The following is a 26,323-nucleotide window of genomic DNA, read 5'->3' as shown; positions in this document are numbered from 1 at the left end:
ACTTAGGTTTTAGGCTTTGGAGTTACCACGGATACCAATGGCAAGTCACCAGTAACGTAGAGATAATAACAAGTCCCCTCCAGAGGCAGATTAGCTATTCTCTTCACAAACCTTATTCCAGACTACCAACCAACTTTACTTTCCTCTGTTCATTATCTATGCGAAACCATGTTTTAACTTCTGGTCCCCTCTAGAGCTTCAATGGCAACTTTACCTAAGATTTGCTGCTAGCCACACTAGTGTGAAATTTCCAGCTTCATAGTTAAAGTTTGAGAAGTTTTAACAGCAGAAAGCCAAGCATAATCTTACAGAAAAAAATATCTCAGTTGACTACAAACCTCGCTTTGTACTTGCTGAATTTGTTTCTCGGCATCAGAATGTTTGTCTTTTAGATCTGCATACTCTTCTTCTTTCCTCTGCAAATCTTTTTTCAAATTCAGTACAAGGGCAGAACTCTCAGAAAGAATATTTTCTAGCCTTATGTTAAAAATAAAGAGACAAAGAACATTACTGTTACACATCTCATGGAAACAGCAATTACAGCTTAATCCATGCCCTGCCTGTTGGTTTCTATTTGTAAATAGACTCTTAAATCTATCTAGACCAGTGACAAGATTTAAACAATTACTTTTGAATTTCAGCTTGCTTCTCATAATCAGATGCTGAAGCAATAAATTATTCAGATGCTATTCTGAGGGATGTACAACAAAACCACCAGCAATCCCCATATTATTCTTTATTTCCTTGCACACTCCTGTTTTCCCTTGGAACTCAAGTAGCATACCAAAGCATCCTAAAGTAGTAGTTTGGCCATTGATAAGCATGCAGATGCATTAAGTCGAAGGGATGTTCCCATTAACTATTTTTAACTCTATTTCCTTCTCAAAGGGCTCTAACTTAACTCAGTGGTTACTTACGATTCTATACATTGCACTTTCTCCATTTCACTCTTTTCCTTTTCCCGAAGAGAGTGTTTCATCTGCTCCAAGCTGTTTTTAAGCTGCATAACTTCTTGAATCAGATTTGCTTCTTTGCTACTTAACTCTTCAACCTTTTTGTCTGCATTAGCAGACTTCTCCTGCAGAGTTGCTGTAACTGTCTCCAGATTAACAATAATAGATTCTTTTTCTTTAAGTAATTCATTGAGTTTTGACACATTGTCTTCCATTATCTTGGAAGCCTCCAGGCGATATTCAAGCTCTCTTATTTTTACCTCACAGTTGGCAACTTCCTCCTGAAACTGTGCAATCATTCTCTGATCTTCTGCAGTCTTTTCTTCAAACTCCTGAGTTTTCTTCTCTATTTGCTCATGTAACTGATTCACAAGATCATCTTCCTGACTAGTGTGAGTTGTAATCTCACATAGCTTCATTACAAGTTGACGATTATGATTTTCAGCATTATTCAGTCCCGCCTTTAGGTTTTCATTGTCTTGAAGCAGTGCTTTGATGTGCTGACTTTTTTGTGAGGAAACATCAACAATACTTCTGCATACTTCCCAAATCCTTTCAAGACTATAGTTAAAGGAGAGGTCCTGCACAAGATCTGAGATGGAAGAAGTCTGTGACTGAATGCATGCAGAACTAATTTGAGATGTCCCTGGCTCATCTTTTTCAGAGTCTGAGGAATCCTTTACACTGACAAAGTCAGTACCGATGGCGTGAAACTCTAAGTGACATTTGTATAATTCATCTAATTTGGTCCGCATTTCTTTTACTTGTGACACTTTATCAATTATATATTCTTTGGCAACTTCTATGTTGTTAGTTAGTTGGGCATTTTTGTTTTCAAGTGTCATATTTATAGATTTCTGTTCATCCAGTTCAGAAGCAATTTCCCGATAGTCAGCTTGACCCTGCAGAATTTGTTCACGGAGGACATCAGCTGTTTCTTCAGAAAAAGAAAGCTCAATACGCAGGCTTGTTACCTGCTTACTGAAATCTTCTTTTTTATTTTTTTCTCTTCTGCATTGTTCTTCAAGCACAGTTAAATGATGTTCCAAGATTTCAGTTCTTTCCCTCAGTGCTAGTACTTCCTTTCGGTACGCGGAGCACTTTTGTTTCATGTGTTCAATTGTCCTTTGCTCTACAGTGTTCTTTTTCTTTCTCTCATTTACAACTACTGTAAAACAAACAAACAAACAAACAAAGAAAAAAGGGAAAAGGAATGTAGCTCAGATTGATTAAAATCATTATTACATAGCAGTTCACAACACCAAGTAGCAACTTCTAAGTGAAAAACTGTCACAAATATGCAAGCCATGCCCTCACATCACATAGTATTTGATACTAGTGAAGGAATTCAAGTCCTCTGAACACGTATTCAGGTGCCTCAGATTTCTATACAGAATTAACAGCAAAAGGTTTTCAGTCTGTAAGATCACTTTTACCATGGCACTACTCAAACCTTCCACTCCACACCAGTAGAAAATCTTATTAGATTTAAGAAACATGGGAACGAGATAGATAATTCACAGCTATATTCTTTCTATCTTCCGTGCTTCAGCAATCCCTATAAGGCAGCCAGGAATCACTCCATCTACATCTAAATGGTAGATAAACAGTTCTCTAAGAAATTTCATTCCAACTCACAGTCCTCTTACTTTCAAAAGAAAGATAAAATCCTGGACAAGTTGATCACTTAAGTGTTGATATCTGTCTCTCTTATTCAGTTGATCTCTAAACAAAATATGAGGATTCCTACTTCTGTTCACACTTACTCTTTTGCATATAAAGTTCACTCATAAAGTTGTACAAATTTGCAGATTCAAGTTTCCATAAATATTCCATTAGCTTGGGGCTGTTTTTTTCTTTAACTGGTGAGCAATTAGCTAAAATCACATGCATTTTCTTTCTATCAAAAGCGACTTCTGCTGTATTTCATCATTGCTTTAGAATCCAGTTATGTCCATTCCATAATATGCATACTTTAAGTATTAAAAAAAATAAATATAAGTCAAGACTTACTAGGGATTGGGTCACCACAACAATATATTCCATGGTGATTCTTGTACAGTCCTTTTATTACTACAACTACAGAAATGCAGAATTTTATAGCACCCACGTGCAGCCTGCATTACATACAGATTCACATGTACTGCATGGGAACAGCCTCTTAACTCATCTAAGCAGTTTTATATACAGCCCTCAACTGATTTAAAAGTCATACTGAAGAAACAGCAGTGGCATATTCCACCCCAAACCAGGTTTTGGGTTTGATTGCTGCTCCCAGCAACACTAGTGAGGGGAATATGATTTATAAGTAATCTAAACACTTTATGCTGAAAACAACAAGCAAGCACTAAAGCAAGATAAATAAGACTAGGGAGAAGATGTGTAATGTTCAGTCTAGAAGCTCCTTACACAGGAAGTAGGGAAAAAGCATTATTACAGAGCATAGGGAACAAGACCTAAAAGCTCAGAGAATGGTGTAAATACCCTGAACTTGAAGCTGAGATAACCTAGCATCTCCTAAAACACTTTTGCTTGTGCTACTTATATAACTAATTCTACAAAAGAACCAGCACAACATACCTGTGCTCATTGTTCTACTGTGTATATTTAACATAGCTAAAGAATATATATTAAGCGGTTTTTTAAATTGGATGCTATTAATACTCACAAATAGAAGAAAATTTTAACATGATTGAATACTCAGTACTTCTTAACAGAAAACTTCATGCTGACATTGTGACTATCAGCTACCCATTTTAATTCCCATGTGGAGCATTGCTGTCATTAATTTTTAAATGAGAGCTTTGGTCATATGATTATAACAAACCCACTACTATTTGGAGTATGGAGGAGTCCACATCCCTCAGTCTCTGGTAAGATGCTTATATGTGATGCCATTCAGTGGTCACATTAGGATTCAATATTTATGCCAAATAAAGGCAGCAGGGACAAATCATCCAAGAACAGCATCTCATCCAAAGAAGGCCTTGACTTTCTCCCTTGCACATATTTTGCAAGAGGAATACAAGAAAGGAAGGGAATACAGCTAAGTTTTAGATTTTCCCTTCTACATTGTATATGCCTTCCGTAATTCTAGGAACACTGATGCTCAGCTGTGCCCAGAAGTGAAGTTAAATGCATCAGAGCTTATCCAAACCATTCTGCTCAAATATTACCCATGAGCGAGCAATTAGCAGGTCGTCAACAATTTTGATAGTTGCTTCAGGAAAAACAAAACAAACAAACAAAAAAAAACACTTGAGCAGCTGATGCTACTCAGAAAATCAGCAACAGCAGTTGAAACAATCCTACAGAAACTGCTTTAAAACTATTACCAAATCTGCAAGTGCATCAACAGATGAGGAAAAAGCAGCAAAAAGGAAAAAAATAGTGCAAAAAACTTTTATTCTTAAGCATTCAAAAATGAACAGCATAGGACCTTCTGAAAAAGGGATATTTACATAACAGTTACTTCTATTTACAGTTTAACACAGTGGCTTTTCTCCTTATACCATAAGGTACGCGCTTCACAGCCTTTTGCTTCCGATTCGGAATAGGAAGCAATTTATTGTTTTGGAAGACACCCTGTTCAACGATGGAAGAAACTGTACCTTTCTTTGGAGGTGGCTCTTCCACAGTAGGCTTATCTTCATCAGTACTGCGCTTTCTTCCCACTTCCAACTCAGTTTTCTCTTGTTTCAGTGCTTCAACTGAAAGCACTGAAAATTGGCTGCTTTCAGTTCCTTTATTAGTGTTCTCTTCTGCCGGTTCTGCTTTAATGGTAGTTAAATGGTAGGTAGTCTTTTCCTGTATTGATATAAGATCAGTTACATTGAAGCTTAACAAAAGGAGCACTTAAGTCTCAGTAATCTTCTGTAGGCAAATATTTACACAAAACCATACAGCTAAAATATTTACCCGGTGACTCTATAGACATCAGTTACAAATCTCAATAGCAGACAGAACAAGTACACCTTCAGATAATGACAAGTGCAATACTCGGTAGAGTATACAAGGGAAAGCAAGAGCCTAGCAGGTTACAAAGTAAAAGACTTGCACACAATCAAGAGTTTACCAGTTTATCAAAGAATTTCCTGTTTCCAAGAAGTCAACAAAATTACAAACATGGTCAAAGAGCAAATGGTCAGCTCTCATACAAGTTCATCACATCACACTTCTGCTAAGCTGCTAAAATCACTTTCATCGTGACAGATAGAATCCAACCTTAAAGCTTAGTCAGCTCTGTCACGCATATTTTAGATTGTGTCCTTGACCACAAGTGAAGCTTCCTTACTTACAAGATGACGATTGTTAAGCCATGCTGGCACTGCCAAGGACTGATTATTCATCTTTAGTAACTTATGAAAAGAAAAGCCTCAGAAGTGTTCAGGCCACACAATCTCACAGATAGAGTTGGAGCCTTGTTCTTGGAAGAAGTAATAGGTGAGGACATGACTACTCATCACAGTCAGCTTTAATACCATGGAAATACTAAGTTGCAGTGATGCAGACAGTCAAAGACTAAGGAGGGTCAAGTTGCTAAGCTTACAAGGTTAGAGATCTGAGTGACAGAATTAACTATAAATGTTTTCAGAGCTACTTCAGGCTACCAAACATCAAAAAATGCACAAAAACCACCAGAAGTTGTATGCACACATACTTAATCAAGCTAGTCTTCACATATTCAGTAGCTCGCAGTACATTAGTCAGGATAAAGTTTTATGGACTGCATAGAACGTGGAGATATCCTGACCATTCATACTCGTACTTCCAACTCTACTCAGCATACTTTTACTGTTGCTCTTCCTCTGATGTAGGAGTGTGAGGCAGGAGTTAGTGGAACACACTGATATTTTTGTTGTTTGTGTTAACAACAACTACCTTCAGATAAATTTGAATTGTTTACAATTTCAAGCGAGTACCAGCTACATACAGAAAATCAGTTTTCCAAAAATGTGTTGATTACAAGCATAGAATTAGTGTTTTTCTTTTTTTGTATAAGGCTATGGAGATGTGTAAAACTCACATAATCTTTTATTTTTTCTTCTGAATGAGATTTTAAGTCTTGTAGCTCTGTAATAATGTCATCTTTCTGCACCACGATGTCCATTAGCTCTCGAATCCTTTCATTTTGTGCATTCATTTTCTTAGAAAAAAAAATAAAAAAAATTCAGTCATCAGTTTCTAATGTAGTGTTAAGTAGCTGAATTACACAATGCATTAAAGGCAAATTCAGTTAAGCTAAGCTCGGTAAGAAATCTATTAATGGAGCCTACTGGAATAGCATTTTAAGCTACCACAAGTTGGTATTAAAACAATTTTACACAACATCTTCTTGATAAAGTTACCTCAGTTGCTTCTTTAAGTTGCTCATCAGACTCATCCAATTTAATCACCTGCATTTCAAAGTCTGTAACACACAGAAAAGGTTGTATTACATAAGTAGCCAATAGATAGTTTATTAAGTAATCAGTTTTTCCAGATATTCTAATGTTTAGGTAGCTTTTGAACAGATTAATTAATTTGCATGTGGTCTTCACTTATTGGGAGTGATTCAAAAGTTTTCTATATTTCTTGGAACGAAAACATTGCATCAACAAGACATAAAGAAGAGTAGAGATTACAATATAAAAGTAAAAATCAAGATATAGATATATAAGATATATTTAACCCCATACTTATGAAAGCGTAAAGCTGCTAGTTGCAGTTTAAAGGAGAGGGGGGAAAAAAGAAAAGAAATAACCAAAAACCGTGGAATTGCTGAACCTGAATATACACAAGGAACAAACTATCACTTATCTACAGGCTATGGTTCCAAAGGTAGAACATCTCCTCTAATTCCTACTCAAACTGGTTATTTCTCTTTTAGATTAATGAACTATTTCTGTCTTCTACCTTTCACATCGCATAACTCACCTCTGTTCTTCTGCATCAGCTCTTCTTCAGTTTTAAGTAGTTTGGTGTTTTTCTCTGTTAGCTCTTCTTTGGTCTCCATCAGTTCAAAGTTAGTTTTCTCCAGCTGCTTTTCAAACCAGCCAGTATCTTCCTTTGGGTCCTCCAGGGATACAATGGAACTATGTGCTGCCTCAGCTTGCTCTTTAATATCCATGACATCATAATGCACAGAATCAAGAATGCCCTCAGGATCAACACAGGTGTCAGGCACTATGCTATGTTCTCCACCCTGAAACGTAATTTATAACCAGTTAAAACTGGTGAATAGCTGACTACATAATAGCTGTTATTTCTACAGATAGTCTGGATAGCCACTATGAAGACAGCCATACAAGAAGTTTTTAATTTCAGCTTCAAAACCCACCTCACAAATTCACATACAACACGACAGTGATTCGTATGGGGGGAAGATAAATGGCATTCTAGTAACAGCTAATATATTTTATAGTATTTGATGACCACACTCCCTTTTTTTTTTTTTTTTTTTTTTTTAAATATTACCCCAGATTGATCTCCTTCAAATTTAACGTACAAGTTCGGACTCCCCTTTTCTTTGTATACAGCGTAAATTTTCATTTTGTGTTGCAGAAACAAGGAAAACGCCCAAATTCCCAAAGCTTTCTGAAACTGTTGTTAAGGCTCAGCAACTATTCCTGCTAGATGAAGAATAGATGTATCTTGCTCATCATACAGCAACACAGCATGCACTTCTTTGTAAACAGCCTTGTGTTTCTATAAGATGTGCCCATAACATTTAAATAGTAAAAAGGAAAATATTTAAGGAAAAAAAAATGAAAATATTTAAGAAAAAAAAAAAGAAAAATACCAGGGTGTCATGGTTTAATAATTTTGTAATTTTGCTATCAGTATTCCACATCATATCATCATATAAAGCATGAATAATTTTACTGCTCCCGAACACTTGCAGTATATCGATGATATTGTCGTGTGGGGCCATACAGCAGCAGAGATTTTCAAGAAAAGAAAACAGATAATCCTAATTCTTTTGCAAGCTGGTTTTGCCATTAAGCGCAGCAAGGTGAAGGGGTCTGCCCAGGAAATCCAGTTCTTAAGTGTAAAATGGCAAGATGGGCATCGACACATCCCAGCAGATGTGATTGAAAAAATCACTGCTATGTCTCCTCCCACCAACAAGACAGAGACCCAATCTTTTCTGGGAGTAGTGGGCTTTTGGAGAATGCATGTCCCAAACTACAGCCACATAGTGAGCCCCCTCTATCAGGTAACACGGAAGAAGAATAATTTCTCATGGGGTCCTGAGCAGCAGCAGGCTTTTGAGCAGAGAAAACAAGAGATAGCCCGTGCCGTGGCCTTGGGGTCAGTACGGACGGGACAGGATGTAAAGAACATCCTCTACACTGCTGCTGGAGAGAAAGGTCCAGCAGAGAAAGGGAGTTTGTGGCAAAGAGCTTTAGGAGAAACCCAAGGCCAACCCCTGGGACTTTGGAGTCGAGCATATAAAGGGTCTGAGGAGCGCTACACTCCAACTGAGAAGGAGATCTTAGCCATGTACGAGGGGGTTTGGGCTGCTTCTGAAGTAGTTGGGACAGAGGTTCAGCTCCTTCTAGCACCTCGCTTGCCTGTGGCCCCCCTGTCACGGACACAGGTAGATTTTTGTTTAAACCATGACAACTACCCAGAATGCAGCATAAGGGAATTTTTGCCTAGAACTCCGGAGGACTATTTGTAACTCAGAAAGGTCAGAGATAGAAAGTTCACACTGATTTCTGGGTCACCAGCCTCACAGCATTTTTGGTTTTTAAATGATACATAAAGTTCTCAATAGCACTGCTCTAGTCGGTAGTTCTTTCCCTTTCCGTGCAGCTTGCTCTGTGCATGGCTTGTGAACCGCTATTCAGGTCAGACAGCTGCAGCCCCAAAGACCTGCCATAAATGTACAAATTCTACCAGGATAATGGCTTGGTAGTGGAGAAACAGGATGCGCAGTCATATGGCTCTCACACATACCTTGTACAACCAGCTTGGCTCTGGACTGGGCATCACCAATGTCACAGGTGTACACGTCACTGTCACTTTTCTCCAGATTTTTTATGCACAGCTGCAGGTTTCGTCCTTTCTGTGCCCTCTTGTATTTCCTGCCAGGCCTGAGCTCAGCAATGCCTTTCCTCCATATGACGAAGGATGCGGCTTTCTCGCTCTGACATGTAAAAAGTGCACTTCCACTTTCTTCAATTTTCACATCTGAAAGTTCCTTGATAAAGTAATTAGGTTTTTCTGGAAGGAAAAAAAAAAGGATGTGGGTGTAGGACAAAGGGATTTGTTACCCCAACAAGTCCCAAGCATACAGAGGTGTCTTGAATCTCCTTTGCCCTCATTTCAGAATATCACATAGAGATGCAAAGAGTCTAAGAAGACCACAGAGTCCACCCATTTACATAGGTTTGATAATTCCAGTAGATATCTGGAAAGTTCAATACCATTATACATGCGCTGGTAGGATCTCATCTGATCAACTGCATATAGTTTTGATTACACATATTCAATATAGACTAATTCAGATTGCCATCTTTTCTTGGCTCACTAACAACCAAGATCATAGAACCATAGAATGATCACAGAATCATATAGTGGCCTGAGAAGAAAAGGACCTCAAAGAGCATCTAGTTTTAAACCCCCTGTCAAGGGGCCACCAACCACTAGACCAGGCTGCCCAGATCCACATCACACTGGAGAATCATTCGGTTTCCAGATTATTTTAAGGAAAAGATTTTAATCCATCATATTTTCTGAAAACTAAGAATTGATCCTGCTCAAGGAAAGAGAAGAGAAAAACATCACCCACAGGCTGCAGATATTTACCTCGACTTCTCTACATGCCATCCCCAGTGTGCTTTTCAACTCACCTTGCACAGTGACCCTGGCTTTTGTTATGGAGTCCTCTGTCTCACAGGGGTACTCCCCACTGTCCTTGGCAGTAGAGTCATGGATGATCAGAATGGCCCACTTCCCTCCTGCTGCAAGTCGTACTTCTGGCTTTTTCTGATTGCTTTGCCATCCTTGTACCACCTGATGTTCAAATCCGGTTTTGACAGCTCACAGCTCAGGCTGATGTCCTGTCCTGCTGCTGCTGTCTTATCCTCCAGCTGTTTTGAAACCTCAGTAGGTTTTCCTGGAAGAAAACATTGCTTTTTGAGTAACATACAGTTAGGGTAGGATGCCTCTCTCAAAATACATGCATCTACATGCTGGAGATAAGTTAGAGAGGCACTTGCAACAGACGCCATCCTACAGCCAGCAGTAATCTGCAAAGTACAGACAATAGAATTCCAGGCAGCATTTATTCTCTCTTAAATCTACCCAATTGAGGATGATGAACCATGTCTGAAAACTGCCTCTTTCTTCTCTCCACTCATCACACTGGGAGCCTCGGATGATGCTCTCAGATGCACATGTTCTAGATAGGAATTTGTTGTACAGCTAGATGATGTGAAGGCCATCCCTTCAGCTTATACTTAGAGGATATTTGCTCCCACAGTTCCCTCAACAGAGCATTCCTGATTTACTGTTAATGGAACAAGCTGTAGTGAGATGCCCATTTCCAACACTACCCCAGTGCTTTGGGTAGTTCTCACATTTGTGTAAAATGTTTCCTCCTTTTACTTATTTTTAAGAGAAATTCTCAGTGCTTCGAGGTTCAAGTAGAAGGTTGCTATTCACTTTAACCATATTATGAGTTAGCTCTCATGACAATCTTATCAGAAGACAGTTGAAGGAATCAGACCCCAGAATCTCTCCCATCTCATTACCTTTCACAGACAGAGAGGCTTTGGAGGTTAGACCACGGGCAGTAAAAACGACTTCCCCAGCGTCAGTAGGAGTCACACTTTTGATAAGGAGAGTATATTTCCGACTCACGTTAGAAGCTTTAAATTGCCCACCACTTTCCACTCTGCTTCCATTCAGTGTCCACTTGAACTCATCAATGCTTTCATGGGACGGAATGCATTCAAAAGTACAATCTTCTCCCTCCTGGATTTCAGTGTTTTTCAGCCGTTTGGTAATGCCACTATTCAGCTCTGGAAGGTAAGAGATAGGTTAGTATGAGGTTTATATGGAGAAAAGGCATTTGTGACTGACATGAGTAGCAGTACTGGTGTTTTAACTCAGGATTTGCAGAACATGGCTGCATTCCTTACTGATGTATTCTCTAAGACATTCTCCACTCAGAATTACCAGAAAGCTATAAAAAAAAAAAGAGACGTGAATCTCTTGTCTTTGCTCTGGAAGAACTACAATTAGAGCAGCTCAGTCCATGGAGCAGAATGAAGATTCAATGAGCTACAGAGGGAACAACCTAACAGAGAGGACAACTCTAGGATGCTGCGTGAGAAAAAGGGTTTTGCCTATGACAAGAAATTAAATGTTTCTATTAGCTAATTTGTTACCATCCTACCCCTACTGGTGTTCAAACCATTTCTCCATTTTAGGGATGTTTAGAAAGGAAATATTTCCAGGACATTCTTGATGTGTTTGGTGATTTTCATGGTAAAATGAGATACATTTACATCAAAAGCAATGGGAATTTTCCAGACATCACTGTGCTAAATTGCAGTAATACACTTCTATTGTAGAAACTATTAAGGCTCGTGGGGGAATAGGTGTAAGACACTGAATGTGCTTTCAGCACTCCTTTACTTTCCACAGTACTTACCCTGAATGCCGACCTTTGATTTGGCAACATCACGGACAATATCACAGGTATAGAAACCTGCATCTGACTTCTCGAAGTCATGGATAAGGGGACATAGGGTCTTCCCAGACTGTACCAGATCATACTTGTTGCCAGAAGTGAGCACAACACCGTCCTTCTTCCACACTGGTTTGACCTTCTCTTTAGAGACTTCGCATTCCAATTTAATCACACCCCGCTCCTCACCAAAAACATCATCCAAGGACTTCATGAAGACAGCAGGCTTCTCTGCAATTAAAAGGGCAAAACAGAACAATGTGATACAGAAGTTGAGACATTTCCAGTTGCTTTCAGATTTTTAAAGAGGGATAAATAAATCTTTACCAGCACTGACGACACCAATATAGAACCTAAAGCGGTTTCATGTCTGTTGACTGAATGCACTTTATGTAATTCTGAACTAATCAGTAGGAGAATACAGGGAACAGGAGGGACAGCCTGCATTGCCTTGGGTGGGACTGATATCATATGAAGTAATTGGGATGCAGCTCTTCTAAAGCTGGAGAGCCGGCATTGCCCTCACGTACAGCAGAGCTCATACAGCAGGCCTCAGGATTAAGAGGATGAGCTGCTGAACAATTTTGATTTTCCTGTTTTATTGACTCCTTTTATCTATCTTCTATTTCACACATCAGATGTTTATAATGGGGAAAAAACACCCACCAAATGCAAAAGAAAGGAGAAAAATGAAATCCTTCAAACTCTGGAGTGCATAGAGTAAAAGAGCTTAATTGCTGGGGAGATCAGATTAGAATCATAGTATCCTTAGAATTGGAAGAGACCCTTAAAGGCCATCTAGCCCAGCTCCCCTGCAATAAACAGGGACATTCACAGCTAGATCAGGTTACTCACAGCCTGGTCATTAGTCATCCCAGAGGCAAAACACACACTGAATGAGCTCTCCCTGCAGTCATAAATACTTGGAGACAACAGCATTGACACTGCATGGCACTGAAGCAGTAAAAGAAATTGCTCTTGTAACTCTTCTTGTGTTAAGGAAAATGATGATAAAAAGCAATGGAATGCTATGGCAGGACACCAAAACCATCCTCCTTCGTTGATATCTGCTGCAATGGAACCTTCCACTAGAAGAAAGCCCCTGATGTCTTGTCACCCCAGAGAGGTGAGCTTTAGAAGCAGGACTGCTGCACAATAGAATGAACTGGAGCTCCTTAGCATCTCTTATATCCAGGAGGGGTGTGATCAGACCCACCTATCACCTTCAGGCACGTGCTTTCTGACACCTTGTCTGACTTCACTGTCACTGTGCCAGCATCCTCAGGCTTAACCTGCTTCATTGTCAGTTTGCAGCAATTGCCAACGTTCTTGATGTCCTTGTAATTGTTGGTGTAAATGAGGTTGCCATTCAGGAACCATTCCATGTCCTCGTCATCATGGGACAGCTCGCAGGAGAAGACAGCAGAGCTCTCTTCTTCAATTTCTACATCCTGCAAGTGCTTCGTTACTTCTACATTGCGGGCTGTGGGGAAACAAGGTGAACTGTTACCACTGTTACTATAAATCATACTGGGATGTGGTAGAATGGTTGGACTAGACGATCTTTGTGTAGTATTCTCAGTGAAGATTATACATTTATAAAGTTAGCAGGAGAGAACGGCAGAAATCAACCTCAAGAAAAGAAATCTGAGGTGAAATAGGACATGTAAGAGACCACTCCCCCTGCTCTTACCTTCAGCTGTCAGCGTGGTTTCAGTCTCTGCAATTCCTGCCTTGCACTTGTACACACCAGCATCATCGGGCTTCAGCTTCAGAATCTTGAGCTCTGCTGAATGCTTATCCCTCTTGATCTTGTACTTCTCAGAGGGCTTGATGAGTGTGTGGCCCTTGAACCATTTCACAACCTTTGGAGAAGGCCTGAAGTCACAGGACAGGATGACAGAATGACGTTCCAAAGCTGTCTTGTCCTCCAGCTTCCTGGTGATTTGTATATGGTAATCTGCAAAGCAGGGATGGAAGAGAAGAAAGGATGAGGACAATTGGAAGAAGAGGAAAGTCTCTTGCGTCTGCTCCATTTCAATTAATCTCATGTTCACAATGGTTTTTTGAACTATTATTGAATATTGAACTATTTGAACTAAAGATAAAAAAAACGATTGTCTATAGGGAATGCCATTGACTACATTTCTATAAAGTAATACTGTATATTATCTACCAAATGCAAGGTCCAGCTCTTGTTCTGTGCTTATTAAATTGCTCCAAATTGTTGAGGCTTTTATTCAAATAAGAGAGAGTTAAAAATATAAAAAGTACTTTAGGATGTTAATGGATAATCTTACGCTGGGGACAACAGCGGACAAAAAGCCTGGAAGTTTCTTTCAGATGAAATCAATGAGAAATGGCATCAAACTTATGTCCTACCAAACTTCAACTTGTCTAGTTCTGAAATACAATTAATTTCACCTGATTTGACCTCTTTGGTATAGCCAAGGACAAAACCTCAGCTCTGTAGATCTGAATAGTAAGCACATCACAGCTATTCAAACAGATCTTTTACTGAGATGCAGCTGTCTCATTTAGTGTCCGACGACTTTGAACTGGAAATGGAGCAGACCCTCCAGACACACACACAATATTTCAAAGACCCCAGTGAAGGAAGGCTGTACGTTAATTAATTCTTCATCTTCATGATGTAAACCAAGCCAGGATATGTTACCTCTGACGAGCAGAGTTGCTGTGGATTTTGATTTGCCAATTGAGAACTGAATGGTGCCTGTCATATCAGTGGTGGTTTTCAGTATGGTCAGCTGGAGGATGGTGCCTTCTTGCTGCATAATCAAGTTTCTGCCAGCCTGTAAGACTTCCCCACGTAGATACCACTTGGGAGGTTTCACAGAAGGAATGGATATCTCGCATTCAAATTTGGCTTCTTCAGGCTCAGTCACATCCTCATCACACAGCTCCTTTACTAGATTAATGGATTGCTCTTTAAGAAGGATGGAACAAGAGAAAGCAGAGATTTAGAAGGAATGTAAAATACCCTTACATTATCACCCTACTTACTCACGTCAGCATTACTGCAAAAGAACACTACACCTATCAGCACAAAATGCCTTAAAACGTCATTAAAAATAATAGAAAGAAAGGAATGTTGTTAAGAAGTCAGACAATAAGACTGACAACCTGAAGAGAGCCCAGATCTTCTGATTCCCAGTCCAACATCCAAATCAAACCATGACCTTCCCATACCGCTATCAAAATCCTCGCATTACGAAATGGAATACAGGTTCAATGAAACACGGACGTTGATAATTATTTTGGATAAATACAGCAACTTAGCTCTGAACAACAAGTTTTCTCCTAGTAAAGGTCTCTGTAGCTCAAATGTAATGACTCTACTTAGGAGAAATTCATTTTCCAGGATTTTCTTGCCCTTATAATTGTAACAGTGGCAAAGGTGGGGACTGAACTCTTGAGTAGTGTGCTAACTCAAATGTCTCCCTTTTCTTTATCACACTTAACATCATATATATACCTAGCATTGTATATATTAAAAAAAAAACAAACCCTGTGCTCTTTTCAAACATACAGAGAAAATGAAGAAAAAGTCAAGCTATGTTTTTATCCCTCAACGTTCAAACACAAATCTGAAGTCTAGAGGTAGAAAATCCACCACCTAAGAAAATAATCTGTTTTACTTAGCAAAAGTAAATTCCAAAAGAGAAGCTGCATATTTTGTGGGCAGAAAGGTAGGTAGGTAGGAGTTTTAATTTCTGTGAAAGGTTCTGGTGGTGTTTAACCTCCTTGACATTAAAGCAAAAGTTGTTGGCTGGTTTATAACATAAGATAATTTAAGCAAAATCGTCATCAGAAGCATAAGTACCTTTCACTGTAAGATGGGCACTTTTTCTGCTACAGATTTCATTTCTGCTGCATCCTTGACTTGGACACGTGTATAAGTCAGCGAGTAGGTCTTTCCTGAAGCAGAGAACCACAGAGTCACTAAGGCTGGAAAAGACCACTAAGGTCATCTAGTCCAACCTCCAACTCATCCCTACCAAACTGTGCTCTTGAGAGCAAACCCACAACTACACTTGGCTTCCTTGAGCAAAGAGCTCTGAGGCACATGGCCAGGCTGAGCATCATCCATCTGGTTTCACAGCATCACTGCCTGTTCTCTCATGTCAATGAAACCACCCATTCCCCCACATCCACATCCCCACCAAAGCGGAATCTAAACATGGCTTCTACAAGGACTGACCGAATGCGGCCACCGTCACCATTAAAGTACCTGAGACAGAAGGATCACACTCACTGTCAGACAAAACCTCTTTGGAGAGGTGAACTGACTGCCCTGGTCACCCCCACTTTGGAAAGAACTGCACTCATTTCCTACCTGCTCCTGGCAGTGTGGGATGGTGGGATAGCATCACACTTCCCACACTAAGCTTCCCACCTGTCACTTGTTCCACCCTAACCTCAGTCCCAAAACAAAAGGGGAACTCCCTTCTGAACAATCTTCACTTCATTTCAGATGTCTTATATGCTTGATCTCCAACCCACCCCCCACTCAGGAGAAAAATCCCCCTCTTACACCCTACCATCTTGCCGCATTCTGATGTTGTCATCAGCCTTCAGCTTGTCCTCTTTGTACCACTGGCTCTGAACCTCATCGAGTGAAATCTCACAGACAAAAGATGTACTCCCATATTCATTCACTTCCACATCTTCCAGTGCTTTAACAATCTTGATATCTCCAGCTGTGAAGCACTAGAGATATATTTGTCAGGGTATTTCCAGAACTGAGTGCAGCATCTTTTCCTTACACATATTTGCATAGAAAATAAGTAGGATTTTGTTTTATTCTAAACCATCATCCATTCCTGAGTCTTTTCTGTCTTCAACACAGTCAATGCATTATTGCCCGTGAACTTAAAGATAGACTTACTAGCTACAACGGAGCTCCCTGCAAACAGTCTTCATGGAAACCAGAATCTAATTTATTCTAAAACCTTCCAAGCAAAATTAAGGGTAGAAAAACAATAGAACTGACTGAATCTTTAAGGTCATTTAGTTCCAATCCCCCTGCTATAGGCAGGGACACCTCCCTCCAGACCAACTCTTCTCCTCAGGGTCAAGGCTTCTCTCAAATCATTCTCCTCTAAGCCTGTGCCTGTGCTTGGGATTGCCCTGACCCAGGTGCAGGGCCTTGTACTTGGCCACACTCAAGTTCATGAGGCTGCCAAGGGCCCACCTCTCCAGCCTGTCCAGGTCCCTCTGAGTAGCATCCCTTCCCTCTAGCACATCAACAGCACCGCTCAGCTTGGTGTCATCTGCAAACTTGCTGAGGCTGCATTTGATTCCACTGGCCATGTTGCCTACAAAAATGTTAAAGAACACTGGTCCCAACACCACCCTCCACCTGGACACTGAGCTATTGACTGCAGCTCTCTGAGTGTGACCATCCAGACAGTTCCCTATCCTGCAACTGGTCCATCCATCAAAACCATTGTTCTCCAGTTTGGTGACCAGGATGTCATGCAGGACGGGATCAAATGCTCTGCACAAGTCCAAGTAGATGATGTCAGTTGCTCTCCCATTATCCACTGATGCTGTTACTCCATCATGAAAGGCCACCAAGTTTGTCAGGCATGGCTTGAATTTGAGGAAGCCATATTGGTTACCACCAATCACCTCATCTTTATTTTCCAAACTATGCCAAGGAGAACTAGACAGAACTCTACAATGTCGTGTCACTACAAACCTGTCTGAATCATTGGCTTCTCTGCATGCTCATCACTAGTCTCTCCTTAGCTTGTGTGCCCACAATGTATGGGGAATGTCAGCCACAAATCTTACCTAGGGGACATCTTTGCTTCAAAATCCCTTGAACATCACACAATCCCTTTTAACTCTCCAGGTCTGCACTTATTTATGTCAGAATCAGAACTTATTTCTGTTCTACTATTTCCCTTTCCTTCTGAAGGGCCTGGATACAACTTGGATTAACCTCAGGAGCAGAGTTCCTGCATAAAACAGCCAGGACTGAAACAGCAACCCAACCTGGTTGCAGACTGAGAGAGAAAATGAGAGTTCACCACTTGTGAATAATGAGACTTCTCTTATTTCCCTGGGAAGTAATGCTCACTTTTTTACTTTGACGGAGCTCCTTTTCATCCTAGAAGGGAAAATATCAAAGTCAGATCTCCATTAGTCCTTCCATCTCTGCACTGAGCAAATGCAGCCTTCAGATCAATGCTTAATTCACCCACTCCCCTAGAATTAATGGAACTGTGCTTACTGGAACATATGCTGAAGCTTAAGCACAGTGCAGTGTTTTCAACATGTAGGAATGGCTATAGAACATGCAGAAATTCTGGCTGACCTATGACAGCTTAAAGCACTGCGGAGGACTGTTAACAAGCCCGTTTGGACATCACCTTGAATAAATGACGTTATCCTCAAGTAAGGGAAGGAACAGCTGAGCACTGGGGAGGTACACAAAGTGCCAGAGCAAATTCTCACACTGTCAGGTGCAAAGAAAACTGAGATTTCACCCAAAAACCCAGTTCACAACAAGGCTACAAAATCCTGGCTGAGAATTTCTGTGTTAGAGTTGAAGCTCAAGACTGTACTCCAACCAACAATATTTTGTGCAGCAAGACCTCAGGAGTTCACAAGAAACCCAAAACAAACTTCCATTTCAACTTGATAAATGAACTCAGGACATAATAACAAAGAGTGCTGATCTGGGCAAGTAAAAGAGCATAAAGAGAAGAGGGCAGTGCAAAAGCTATCAAGCAAAAGCTCAGACTCGCATCCCTTGGAAGTGAAATTAAAGCCTCTCATTCATTTCCAGAGAAGTCAGAAAGGAAAATACCATTACATGCCATACCTTGAACCACTTGACGTCCACGTTGAGCCTGGACAGCTGACACTCACCTCTTTCAGCACCTGCTACTGGTTTATAAACACAGGTTTTGGCTCTGAGGGAAAAAAAGAAAAAGTATTGACTGAGGGACTGAAATGAGACCATCTTGCAGCTTTGTATGCACAGGTTGGAACAGGTTTAGGTTACCACTTGTGCCCAAACTAATAGCCTTCACTAGAGAATATCAGCTATTCTGTTGAAACAAAGTGTCAAATCTAGGCAAGAAAGAACCTAGGAACTGAAGGAACCAAGAGGGTCCTTGAACACCAGTCCCATGGTTGCAAGTCACTATGCAAACATATTGAACCCAAAAGAACATCTGACCTGCAGGCAACCAAAACCTGAGTTCCTTTTACTTAAGACCCACTGTGAAACATCAAAACACATAAACATGTGATAGTTACCCCTGGGAAGCCTGTGCCAGTTAATTCTGGGGGCAGACCTGCCATTATGAAATATTATGCTAACATGACAAAGAGAGAGAAGAAAAGCAAAATTAAGACTAGCTGACAAGCCTTGGCAGGAAGTTCTTTTCTCCATAAATTTAGTCCCATTATTCAATTCTGTTTGGAGCTGTCTCCATGCCTCTCTGGAGTTTGGTCTTTGAGAAGAAGCAATTAAGTAAGCTCTCCAGTGTCAAAGTGCATACACTACTCTAGGGATTTGTTTTTTCTCCATGGATCAACAAGTGTGACAAGCAAGGAGAATATGATGAAGAGCCTCATGCATACTCAGTGTAAAAAAGAAAAAGGCAATTGTTGCTGGGAAGAAGGTTCATTTGCATTTGTGTCATCTGCAGAGGGTACTGCAGAAATGGAAAGTCTTCTACTGGAGCAAACAAAGGGCTCTCATTTATTGCAATCAAGGCCAAGCGTGTGGATCTCAGAGATCAGACCTACACCCTGAAGCAAAACAGACTTTCCCTGCGTGGGAAAGTTCAGTTTCTCTCTACATCTGTGTAAGAAAAAGCCCACCATGGAATGACAGCTAAGGAAACATCCCTGTGACTCTTCACAGGTCTCTTCTACATTTGGGATCACTGCTACAAAAAGAGCTGTTGACATCATCTCTCATGGCCACCCTGACAGAAGAGCAGGAAGGCTGGGATGTTCTTTTTCCTATCTTTCCCTTGACTTCCTCTATATCTTAGGGACGAATCACAGGACAGAACACAGAAATCAAATGGCTCTACAAAGCAGATTGGCCAGTTCAAGTCAAAACAGCCACTGAAAACACCCCAGATGCTGTCTGACAACAGCTGGACTGTCGGGGAGTCAGGTGAATGCAGTCTGCTGGCCCTGGGCTGGAAGAGGACAGCCCAGACTGTCACATACCTTTCACTGAAAGCTGATAGAGCATTTTATCCCCCTCACAGATGCACTGATAACTTGCAGCATCATCCATTGAGTCATTGTGAATTTTCAGGGTGTGTTTCTTCCCCACAATGTGCAGTTCATATTTTTCACTGGCCTTGAGCTCCTTCCCATCCTTCATCCACTCCACAGTAGCACCTGTGTCTGAAAGCTCAGCCTGCAGTTTGGCTTCCTCACGCAGCTGAGCGGAGATCTTTTCTACATCTTTGCCCTTATTGGTAAATCTCACTGCAGCACCTGTCAGGAGCAAAGGCCTCGTTATTTCAATTTAGATCAGGCTAACGTGGTCAATGTTTGCTGCAACATCTCTGAAAAAGTATCACCTTCTGTTCCTGCACTCATCATTGTGTCAGTGCTGAGCAATTCAAGATATTTCATTTGGTCTTCTTGCAGGATTTAGTAAGTAAAAATCAACCAAACATCTCCTTCTACTGATTAATAATGCTCTAAACATGCTTCTGCAGAGGTTTCCACCCAATGACAAACAGCTCCTCCCATCATGAATGTTTATTTGTTCTATTTGGTCACGCAAATCTGATTGAAAGAGTTATTATTGGAATGATTGCTCCCCTACTTCTAAACTATTCCAGTGCAATCAGAAAGGCTGTCTGAACCTGGAGCTGAAAGTACTGCTCTATGGTGATGCAGTGGTAAACCTGCTGACTGAATGCACTGGCCAAGAGCTGTGAACTGCAGACATTCATCAGCTGGCATGAAGCAATCTGGTTCAGATACCAAGCAGCTGGGTAGACTGGCTTACCCTACACTCAGTGCTATCATGTTTAGGTCATTACCAGGACTCACGTCAGTCCATGGGATGCAATTTCAGGTATTTGGTACAGTCAGTGAATGCCTGCAGCCCCAGTTCTAATCATCAGATCACAGCAACTATGCATTGACTGTAAGAGGAAAGGAGAAGGATCAAAGCAAATACCTCTCACTCTCATCTTGGTGCTGACATCAACATTTTTGGCAACAAATTTCACTTCTGCTCCATCATCGTTCTTGGTGACGTTCTTTATGATTAGGCTGGGAGTAGTTTGGGTTCTCTTGATGATGCAGGTCTCACTTTCCTGTAAGACTTTACCATTGAGGTACCAAGTGCCGCAACACGTTGTTGTAAGGTCAATAGTAAACATGGCATCCCCTCCAGGTACAGCTTCACCAGTTGTTAGGGGGGATTTCACAGCCAGGACTGGGTCTGAGGAAGAACAACATGTTTGTCTTAATGCTCTTTAGATGCAAGTCTGGTATCTCATTTAGAGATGGAAGATTAAATCATAGGTACATTTCTACTTCTCCCTTTGCATGAGTGCTGGAAGAAGCACTTCTGTGCTTAAGGTCTGTTACAGAAAGTTCTGCCTCTTGCACATGTGAGATATCAAAAGATAAGGATATTCATGTCTCTGTCACAGAAATAGAACTTTTATCACTTTAGTGGTAGCTGGAGGTTGATAGGAGATAGGAGAACTAGGAATAAAGGAAAGCCTTTGGTGTGTTAATGCACTACTATCCTTAAAGTCAAAGGAAACATCTTTAGGGAGCCAACACAGCTGCTCAGCACACACTGACCCATTTCCATTGGGGTTTTTGTGCTTACCAAGGTGCACGCTCCCTGGGAATTCCAGAGACGGGCTCTGTCCATGCGCATTGACTGCAGACACTCGGAACTGATCATCAGCCTCTTCAGACAGATTGCTCACCGTGAACTCTGGGACGGGGACATGAGACTCGTGGCACCTCACCCACGTGAAGCCAGTTAGTTTATTCGGTTCCACATGTAGCCATGGATTGGAATGGGGAGGTGCATCTTCGGAGGGGACCATGCCAGCGTCACTGAGGTTTCTGTTTTATTTTTCACCACGGGGTCAGCTGGGGGCTGGGTGGGAGGTTTTCTGGGAGCTGAACAGAAATAAATACAGAAATATTAGCATAAGGTCATTTAGGCTGGAAAAGACCTTCAAGATTAGCAGACTCAACTTTCAGCATGACCTACTGAGTCCCACCATTAACTACTGTGCTTCCTGAGGACATACATGACAAGCTTATCCCTGTAGGTATTTGCATAGTGAATATATTCACCCTCTGGTTGCTTTGGAACATTTTACAGGTTAAAATCCCATCAGACTTTTTCACTGTGTGCAGCCACTGATACAGGCAGGAGGCTGGGAATTACCTGATGGGCTCTAGTTACAGACTACTGACACAGTAAAGGATTGATTTCATTTCATTTTGGCCATCAGAAAGTTTGGTGTCTGGTTTCAGTCACCCATCTAGACTCCAATTATAATCATATGGAGAACAGCACATTTAGGAGAACTCATCTCATCTTAATAAACCTGAATGAAATCACAGAATCATAGGATCATGGGAGGGCTTGGGTTGGAAGAAACCTTCAAGATCATTAAGTGCTAGATGCCAAAGGTCCCACTAACATAGCATGAAGCCGAAAGCTAGACGCTGGTATCAGATCTCCTGACCTTACCATCAGAAACTGAGATGTCATATTTTGCTCAGAGGTGCCTGCTTGTAGGAGGGACAGCTTCCGAGCTTTTTCTGCTCCAGGAACCAGCTCGAGCTTCAGAATTTAAACAGCAGTCAGAAATTAAACTGAGCTTTGTCACCTCCATCAAATAGATGTGGTTGGGTGGTACAGCTTTCCAAATCACTTAGAAACTGTCACAACAATCAGATGCCTACCTTTAATTTTTAACTTGTTAATACATAGAGCTTAATAGTATCAGAATGCCCCAAGCACTTCAGATAACAGGACAGCTGTAAACCCTTCTTTAAGGATTCCTTTGTTTAACCACTGAGTAACTGTAATTCAGTGGTGCTGGTGGGAGAAGGGAAGTCCTAATCTTCCCAGATGGTGAATAGAGTTGATGTTCACATGCAGACTGGTGCTGAAGCAGAGCCAGAAACCACTCATTTGGGAAACACAGCACCAAGAAAATAATGTGAATAGCTTCATAAAATCAGGCAGCTTCACCCAAATTTCATGGCAGGTCCATTATTCTTCCTATTTTCACGAAGAAATGTTTTCCCTTATTCTTGTAGTTTTATTTTCTTTTCCTTTCCAGCAAGCAGCTTTGTAGCTTACAAATTGTTTTCTAATCACCTCCTGGTGTGGACAAATCACACAGGTTTGACTCCATGTTTTACATAGTTAGCATTTTATATTTGTTCCAGTATGGAACTGTACAGTCATAGAATGGCCTGGGTTGAAAAGGATCTCAAAGATCATCCAGAATCACACAGAATCACAGAATCCTTCTGCAAAAGAAAACACAAAAGCTACAGGGACTTGGAACTTCTTTGTATATCGAGATCAGAAGGAACTGAGAAGTTTTCAAGTACAAAGAACTTACTTTTCCAGATTGCCTTTTCCAGACTGCTGTTCCAGCAGTGACAACAAGCGCAGGCAGCCCGGAGGACATGGCAGACATCGATGATCGGCTGGCATGGATCAGCGAGGATGAGTTTGGGCACAGCACAGCTGGCAAGGGATGCTGGGGTGGCTGCAGCAAGACAAGAGCTCCTCCAGCCTGAAGATATCCATCACCAGAAGAAAAAGGACAGGATGAAAGTAAGGAAGACGCGCAGACGAGAAGAGCAGAAAGGGAGATGAGGAAGGAACTTGGTGCAGTGGCAATTCTGGGGGAGAAATTGTACTCTGATAATGTTACACTCTGAAATTCAGTGTTGCAATTTGGAGGAAGGAATTATTGGGGTGGGAATCTGGGGGGCCGTTGTAATACCAGAAGAATTTTACAGAGCAGCAGCCATGCATCAAGAGAAGGGCTTCACAGAGCAGCAGCTGTGGAGGGAGAAACAGCATGAGAACCAAGGACACCTCTAGGAAAAGAATGAGTAGCTTGTGGCTTTCAAGGGGGATCTTTGACCAGGGGTTGTTATTGCGGTAGCTTTCCTCCAATTGGTGTCTGTGGTTTTTAAACACCCTCGTCTGTCTGCTATAAAAGCATGGCTTTTCGGGCAGTCGATGGACGCAGCCATATTTAACCATACTGCTGTCTGGCTGTTTGTCCTAGCACGCTGACCTTTTGCCTTCAGGTTTGCCAACTACTGTCTCAGGAACCAGAGTTATTAGGCATTATCCAGGTTATCTTGTGCTTCTACTATGTTAATAGATTGGATGTGAATCCAATGGGGTCTGATGTTACCAATGGTGCTGGAATCTGCGGGATAATCATTGAATGTATTAGCAATGCTCAGTTATGATGCTATTACCTCTCTTATATCCAACTAATTTGGATTTTTCAAATATGACCACGCATCACTTGAGAGGAAGGCGCACGCTCATAGAACTGAATGGGAGAGTTGATTTCATTTTCCAAGCAGGTGTTCCACTTGGGCTCTGTATCACGCACTGGCCATGCGGATATGGAGTAAAACTGGAAGAAATCCCTCAGACCCTGAATGCAGGAGAGAATGTGTGGTGGGTGAAAGAGGAAAGGTGCACTTTGAAGCAGGGGACGCCCTGCTGGCACTGCCTGTCGCATCCACCACCAACACGGTTTGCTCTTTATCCTGCTCCACAGCTGCTGCTCTGTCAAGTCCTTCTCTTGATCCATGGCTGCTGCCATTCTTCTTGGATTACAACAGGGGGCTGGGAGGTTTTTGGCAGAGGGAGGGAAGTTGATTGGGGGTGGGAGTTTGAGGGGGTGGGATCAGAAAGGATTGTTAGGATGGGAAATGGTTGGGAATACTGTCATTTCTTGACTGTTTGCTATGTTCAATTATTAAATGTCTTTGCCATATTTCTGCCTGCCTGCAGCCGCTCCTTCAGTTACAAAGCCCACCTCCCCAGGCCCCCGGGCCCACCTTCAGGGCAATGTGAAAGGGCAGCAGAAAGGGCAGTGTCCCAGATCTGCCACCACCATTGGACCCATCCCTCCCCTCCTCAGTCAGTTCTGCGTGGGAATGGAGGGATGAGAAAGGGGGATGGACGGGAATTCTGGGAGAGCTGAGTGGCTCAGCCTGGAGTGGAGGAGGCTCACTGCCATCCCAGACACAGCCATCAGTCCCCAGGTGCAGAGAGGACTGAGCCAGGCTGCACCCTGCAGCACCCAGCAGCAGGATCCCAGTCTGAGGCCTGCCTAGGTCGTGTGGCTGCGCTGCAGGCTGAGCTATGGAGAAAGCCCCACTTGGAGATTTCTTCGCTCCCTGAATGTTCCCCCCTTTCTCCATCTTGCTCTGCTCCATCCCCAGCCGCAGCCCGGCGTCCCCGACATGTTGCTGTGCTTGCAGAGCTGGACTTGGCCCTTGACCTGTACAGGCCCCTGTCCCCACCTGTCGGATATCCACCTTGCCTTCTCACCCCTCTCTCTAGATCCAGTTCATGCCCCATCTATCTCACCTCCATGTCCCACCTACGTCCTCTCTACGTCTCTGCCCTGTTCCAGCAATGCACTTCCTTACAACTGGAGCACTGTCACGCTTGCTTCTTGCTTCAACGGAGCAATCGCCCACCGCTTTGCACACCTCTGTGCTCGTGCAAATGGCCACCACCCCATCCCTGCACACACACACACACACACACACACACACGTACCACCCCATCCCTGCACACACACACACACACACACACACACACACACACGTTCCACCCCATCCCTGCACACACACACACACACACACGTACCACCCCATCCCTGCACACACACACACACACACACACACACATACCACCCCATCCCTGCACTCACACACACACACACACACGTTCCACCCCATCCCTGCACACACACACACACACACACACACACACACACACATGTACCACCCCATCCCTGCACACACACACACACACACACACGTACCACCCCATCCCTGCACTCACACACACACACACACACGTTCCACCCCATCCCTGCACACACACACACACACACACACACACGTACCACCCCATCCTTGCACACACACACACACACACACACACATACCACCCCATCCCTGCACTCACACACACACACACACACACATGTACCACCCCATCCCTGCACACACACACACACACACACACGTACCACCCCATCCCTGCACACATACACACACACACACACACATACCACCCCATCCTTGCACACACACACACACACACATACCACCCCATCCTTGCACACACACACACACACACACATACACACGTACCACCCCATCCCTGCACTCACACACACACACGTACCACCCCATCCTTGCACACACACACACACACATTCCACCCCATCCCTGCACACACACACACACACATGTATCACCCCATCCCTGCACACACACACACACACACACGTATCAACCCATCCCTGCGCGCACACACACACACACACACACACACACACATACCACCCTCTCCCTGCACTCACACACACACACACACACACGTACCACCCCATCC

The 26,323-nt window shown here is 42.2% G+C and overlaps 3 protein-coding genes across 5 annotated transcripts; all 3 read right to left on the bottom strand.

Moving 5' to 3' along the window:
• Nucleotides 1-305: 305 nt before the first annotated feature.
• On the bottom strand, nt 306-9,160 carry LOC146755042 (uncharacterized). The gene is made up of 7 exons (XM_085526361.1): nt 8,898-9,160; nt 6,870-7,137; nt 6,302-6,363; nt 5,980-6,099; nt 4,565-4,760; nt 918-2,121; nt 306-477 (listed from the first exon to the last, which is right to left on the bottom strand). The coding sequence occupies exons 1-7, from the start codon at nt 8,928-8,930 to the stop codon at nt 306-308; spliced, it is 2,055 nt and encodes a 684-aa protein (XP_085382487.1). The 5' UTR covers nt 8,931-9,160.
• Nucleotides 9,161-9,793: 633 nt separating this feature from the next.
• On the bottom strand, nt 9,794-13,203 carry LOC146755041 (obscurin-like). 2 transcript variants are annotated; one of them, XM_085526424.1, is made up of 4 exons: nt 12,854-13,203; nt 11,602-11,868; nt 10,806-10,966; nt 9,794-10,059 (listed from the first exon to the last, which is right to left on the bottom strand). In XM_085526424.1, the coding sequence occupies exons 1-4, from the start codon at nt 13,164-13,166 to the stop codon at nt 9,991-9,993; spliced, it is 810 nt and encodes a 269-aa protein (XP_085382550.1). In that variant the 5' UTR covers nt 13,167-13,203; the 3' UTR covers nt 9,794-9,990. The 2 variants fall into 2 exon arrangements, with proteins under 2 accessions (XP_085382550.1, XP_085382549.1); XM_085526423.1 differs by having other exon boundaries at nt 10,697-10,966; nt 12,854-13,190.
• Nucleotides 13,204-13,336: 133 nt separating this feature from the next.
• On the bottom strand, nt 13,337-20,139 carry LOC146755040 (titin-like). Of its 2 annotated transcripts, XR_014938455.1 has the most exons (6): nt 19,864-20,139; nt 18,494-18,584; nt 16,200-16,368; nt 15,482-15,576; nt 14,315-14,584; nt 13,337-13,597 (listed from the first exon to the last, which is right to left on the bottom strand). XR_014938455.1 is itself a non-coding variant. In XM_085526422.1 (5 exons), exons 1-3 carry the CDS (start codon nt 18,632-18,634, stop codon nt 15,485-15,487), a joined length of 402 nt encoding a protein of 133 aa, XP_085382548.1. In that variant the 5' UTR covers nt 18,635-18,916; the 3' UTR covers nt 13,337-13,597; nt 14,315-14,584; nt 15,482-15,484. The 2 variants fall into 2 exon arrangements, 1 of the variants encoding a protein (XP_085382548.1); XM_085526422.1 differs by lacking the exon at nt 19,864-20,139 and having other exon boundaries at nt 18,494-18,916.
• Between the last annotated feature and the right edge of the window lie 6,184 nt (nt 20,140-26,323).

This window comes from Coturnix japonica, chromosome 36 (assembly GCF_054131305.1).
Source record: "Coturnix japonica strain WE chromosome 36, WE-NBRP24, whole genome shotgun sequence".
In the NCBI taxonomy this organism is placed as follows: Eukaryota; Metazoa; Chordata; class Aves; order Galliformes; family Phasianidae; genus Coturnix; species Coturnix japonica.
The sequence above is the reverse complement of the archived record's forward strand: the minus strand, read 5'-3'. Positions and strand labels throughout refer to the sequence as shown.

Coding starts and splice junctions, on each gene's coding strand:
- LOC146755042 (XM_085526361.1), bottom strand. CDS start 8,930: ATGCCCAGTCCAGAGCCAAGCTGGTTGTACAAG. Junction 7,138..8,897: donor AGCCAAGCTGGTTGTACAAG/GTATGTGTGAGA, acceptor ATTACGTTTCAG/GGTGGAGAACATAGCATAGT. Junction 2,122..4,564: donor AGAGCCACCTCCAAAGAAAG/GTACAGTTTCTT, acceptor TTTGTTTTACAG/TAGTTGTAAATGAGAGAAAG.
- LOC146755041 (XM_085526423.1), bottom strand. CDS start 13,166: ATGATTTATAGTAACAGTGGTAACAGTTCACCTTGTTTCCCCACAGCC. Junction 11,869..12,853: donor CACGTGCCTGAAGGTGATAG/GTGGGTCTGATC, acceptor TTTTAATTGCAG/AGAAGCCTGCTGTCTTCATG. Junction 10,060..10,696: donor AGCCTCTCTGTCTGTGAAAG/GTAATGAGATGG, acceptor GTTTTCTTCCAG/GAAAACCTACTGAGGTTTCA.
- LOC146755040 (XM_085526422.1), bottom strand. CDS start 18,634: ATGGTCTCATTTCAGTCCCTCAGTCAATACTTTTTCTTTTTTTCCCTC. Junction 16,369..18,493: donor TGGACGTCAAGTGGTTCAAG/GTATGGCATGTA, acceptor ATATATCTCTAG/TGCTTCACAGCTGGAGATAT. Junction 15,577..16,199: donor CATCAGAATGCGGCAAGATG/GTAGGGTGTAAG, acceptor TCTCTGCTTCAG/GAAAGACCTACTCGCTGACT.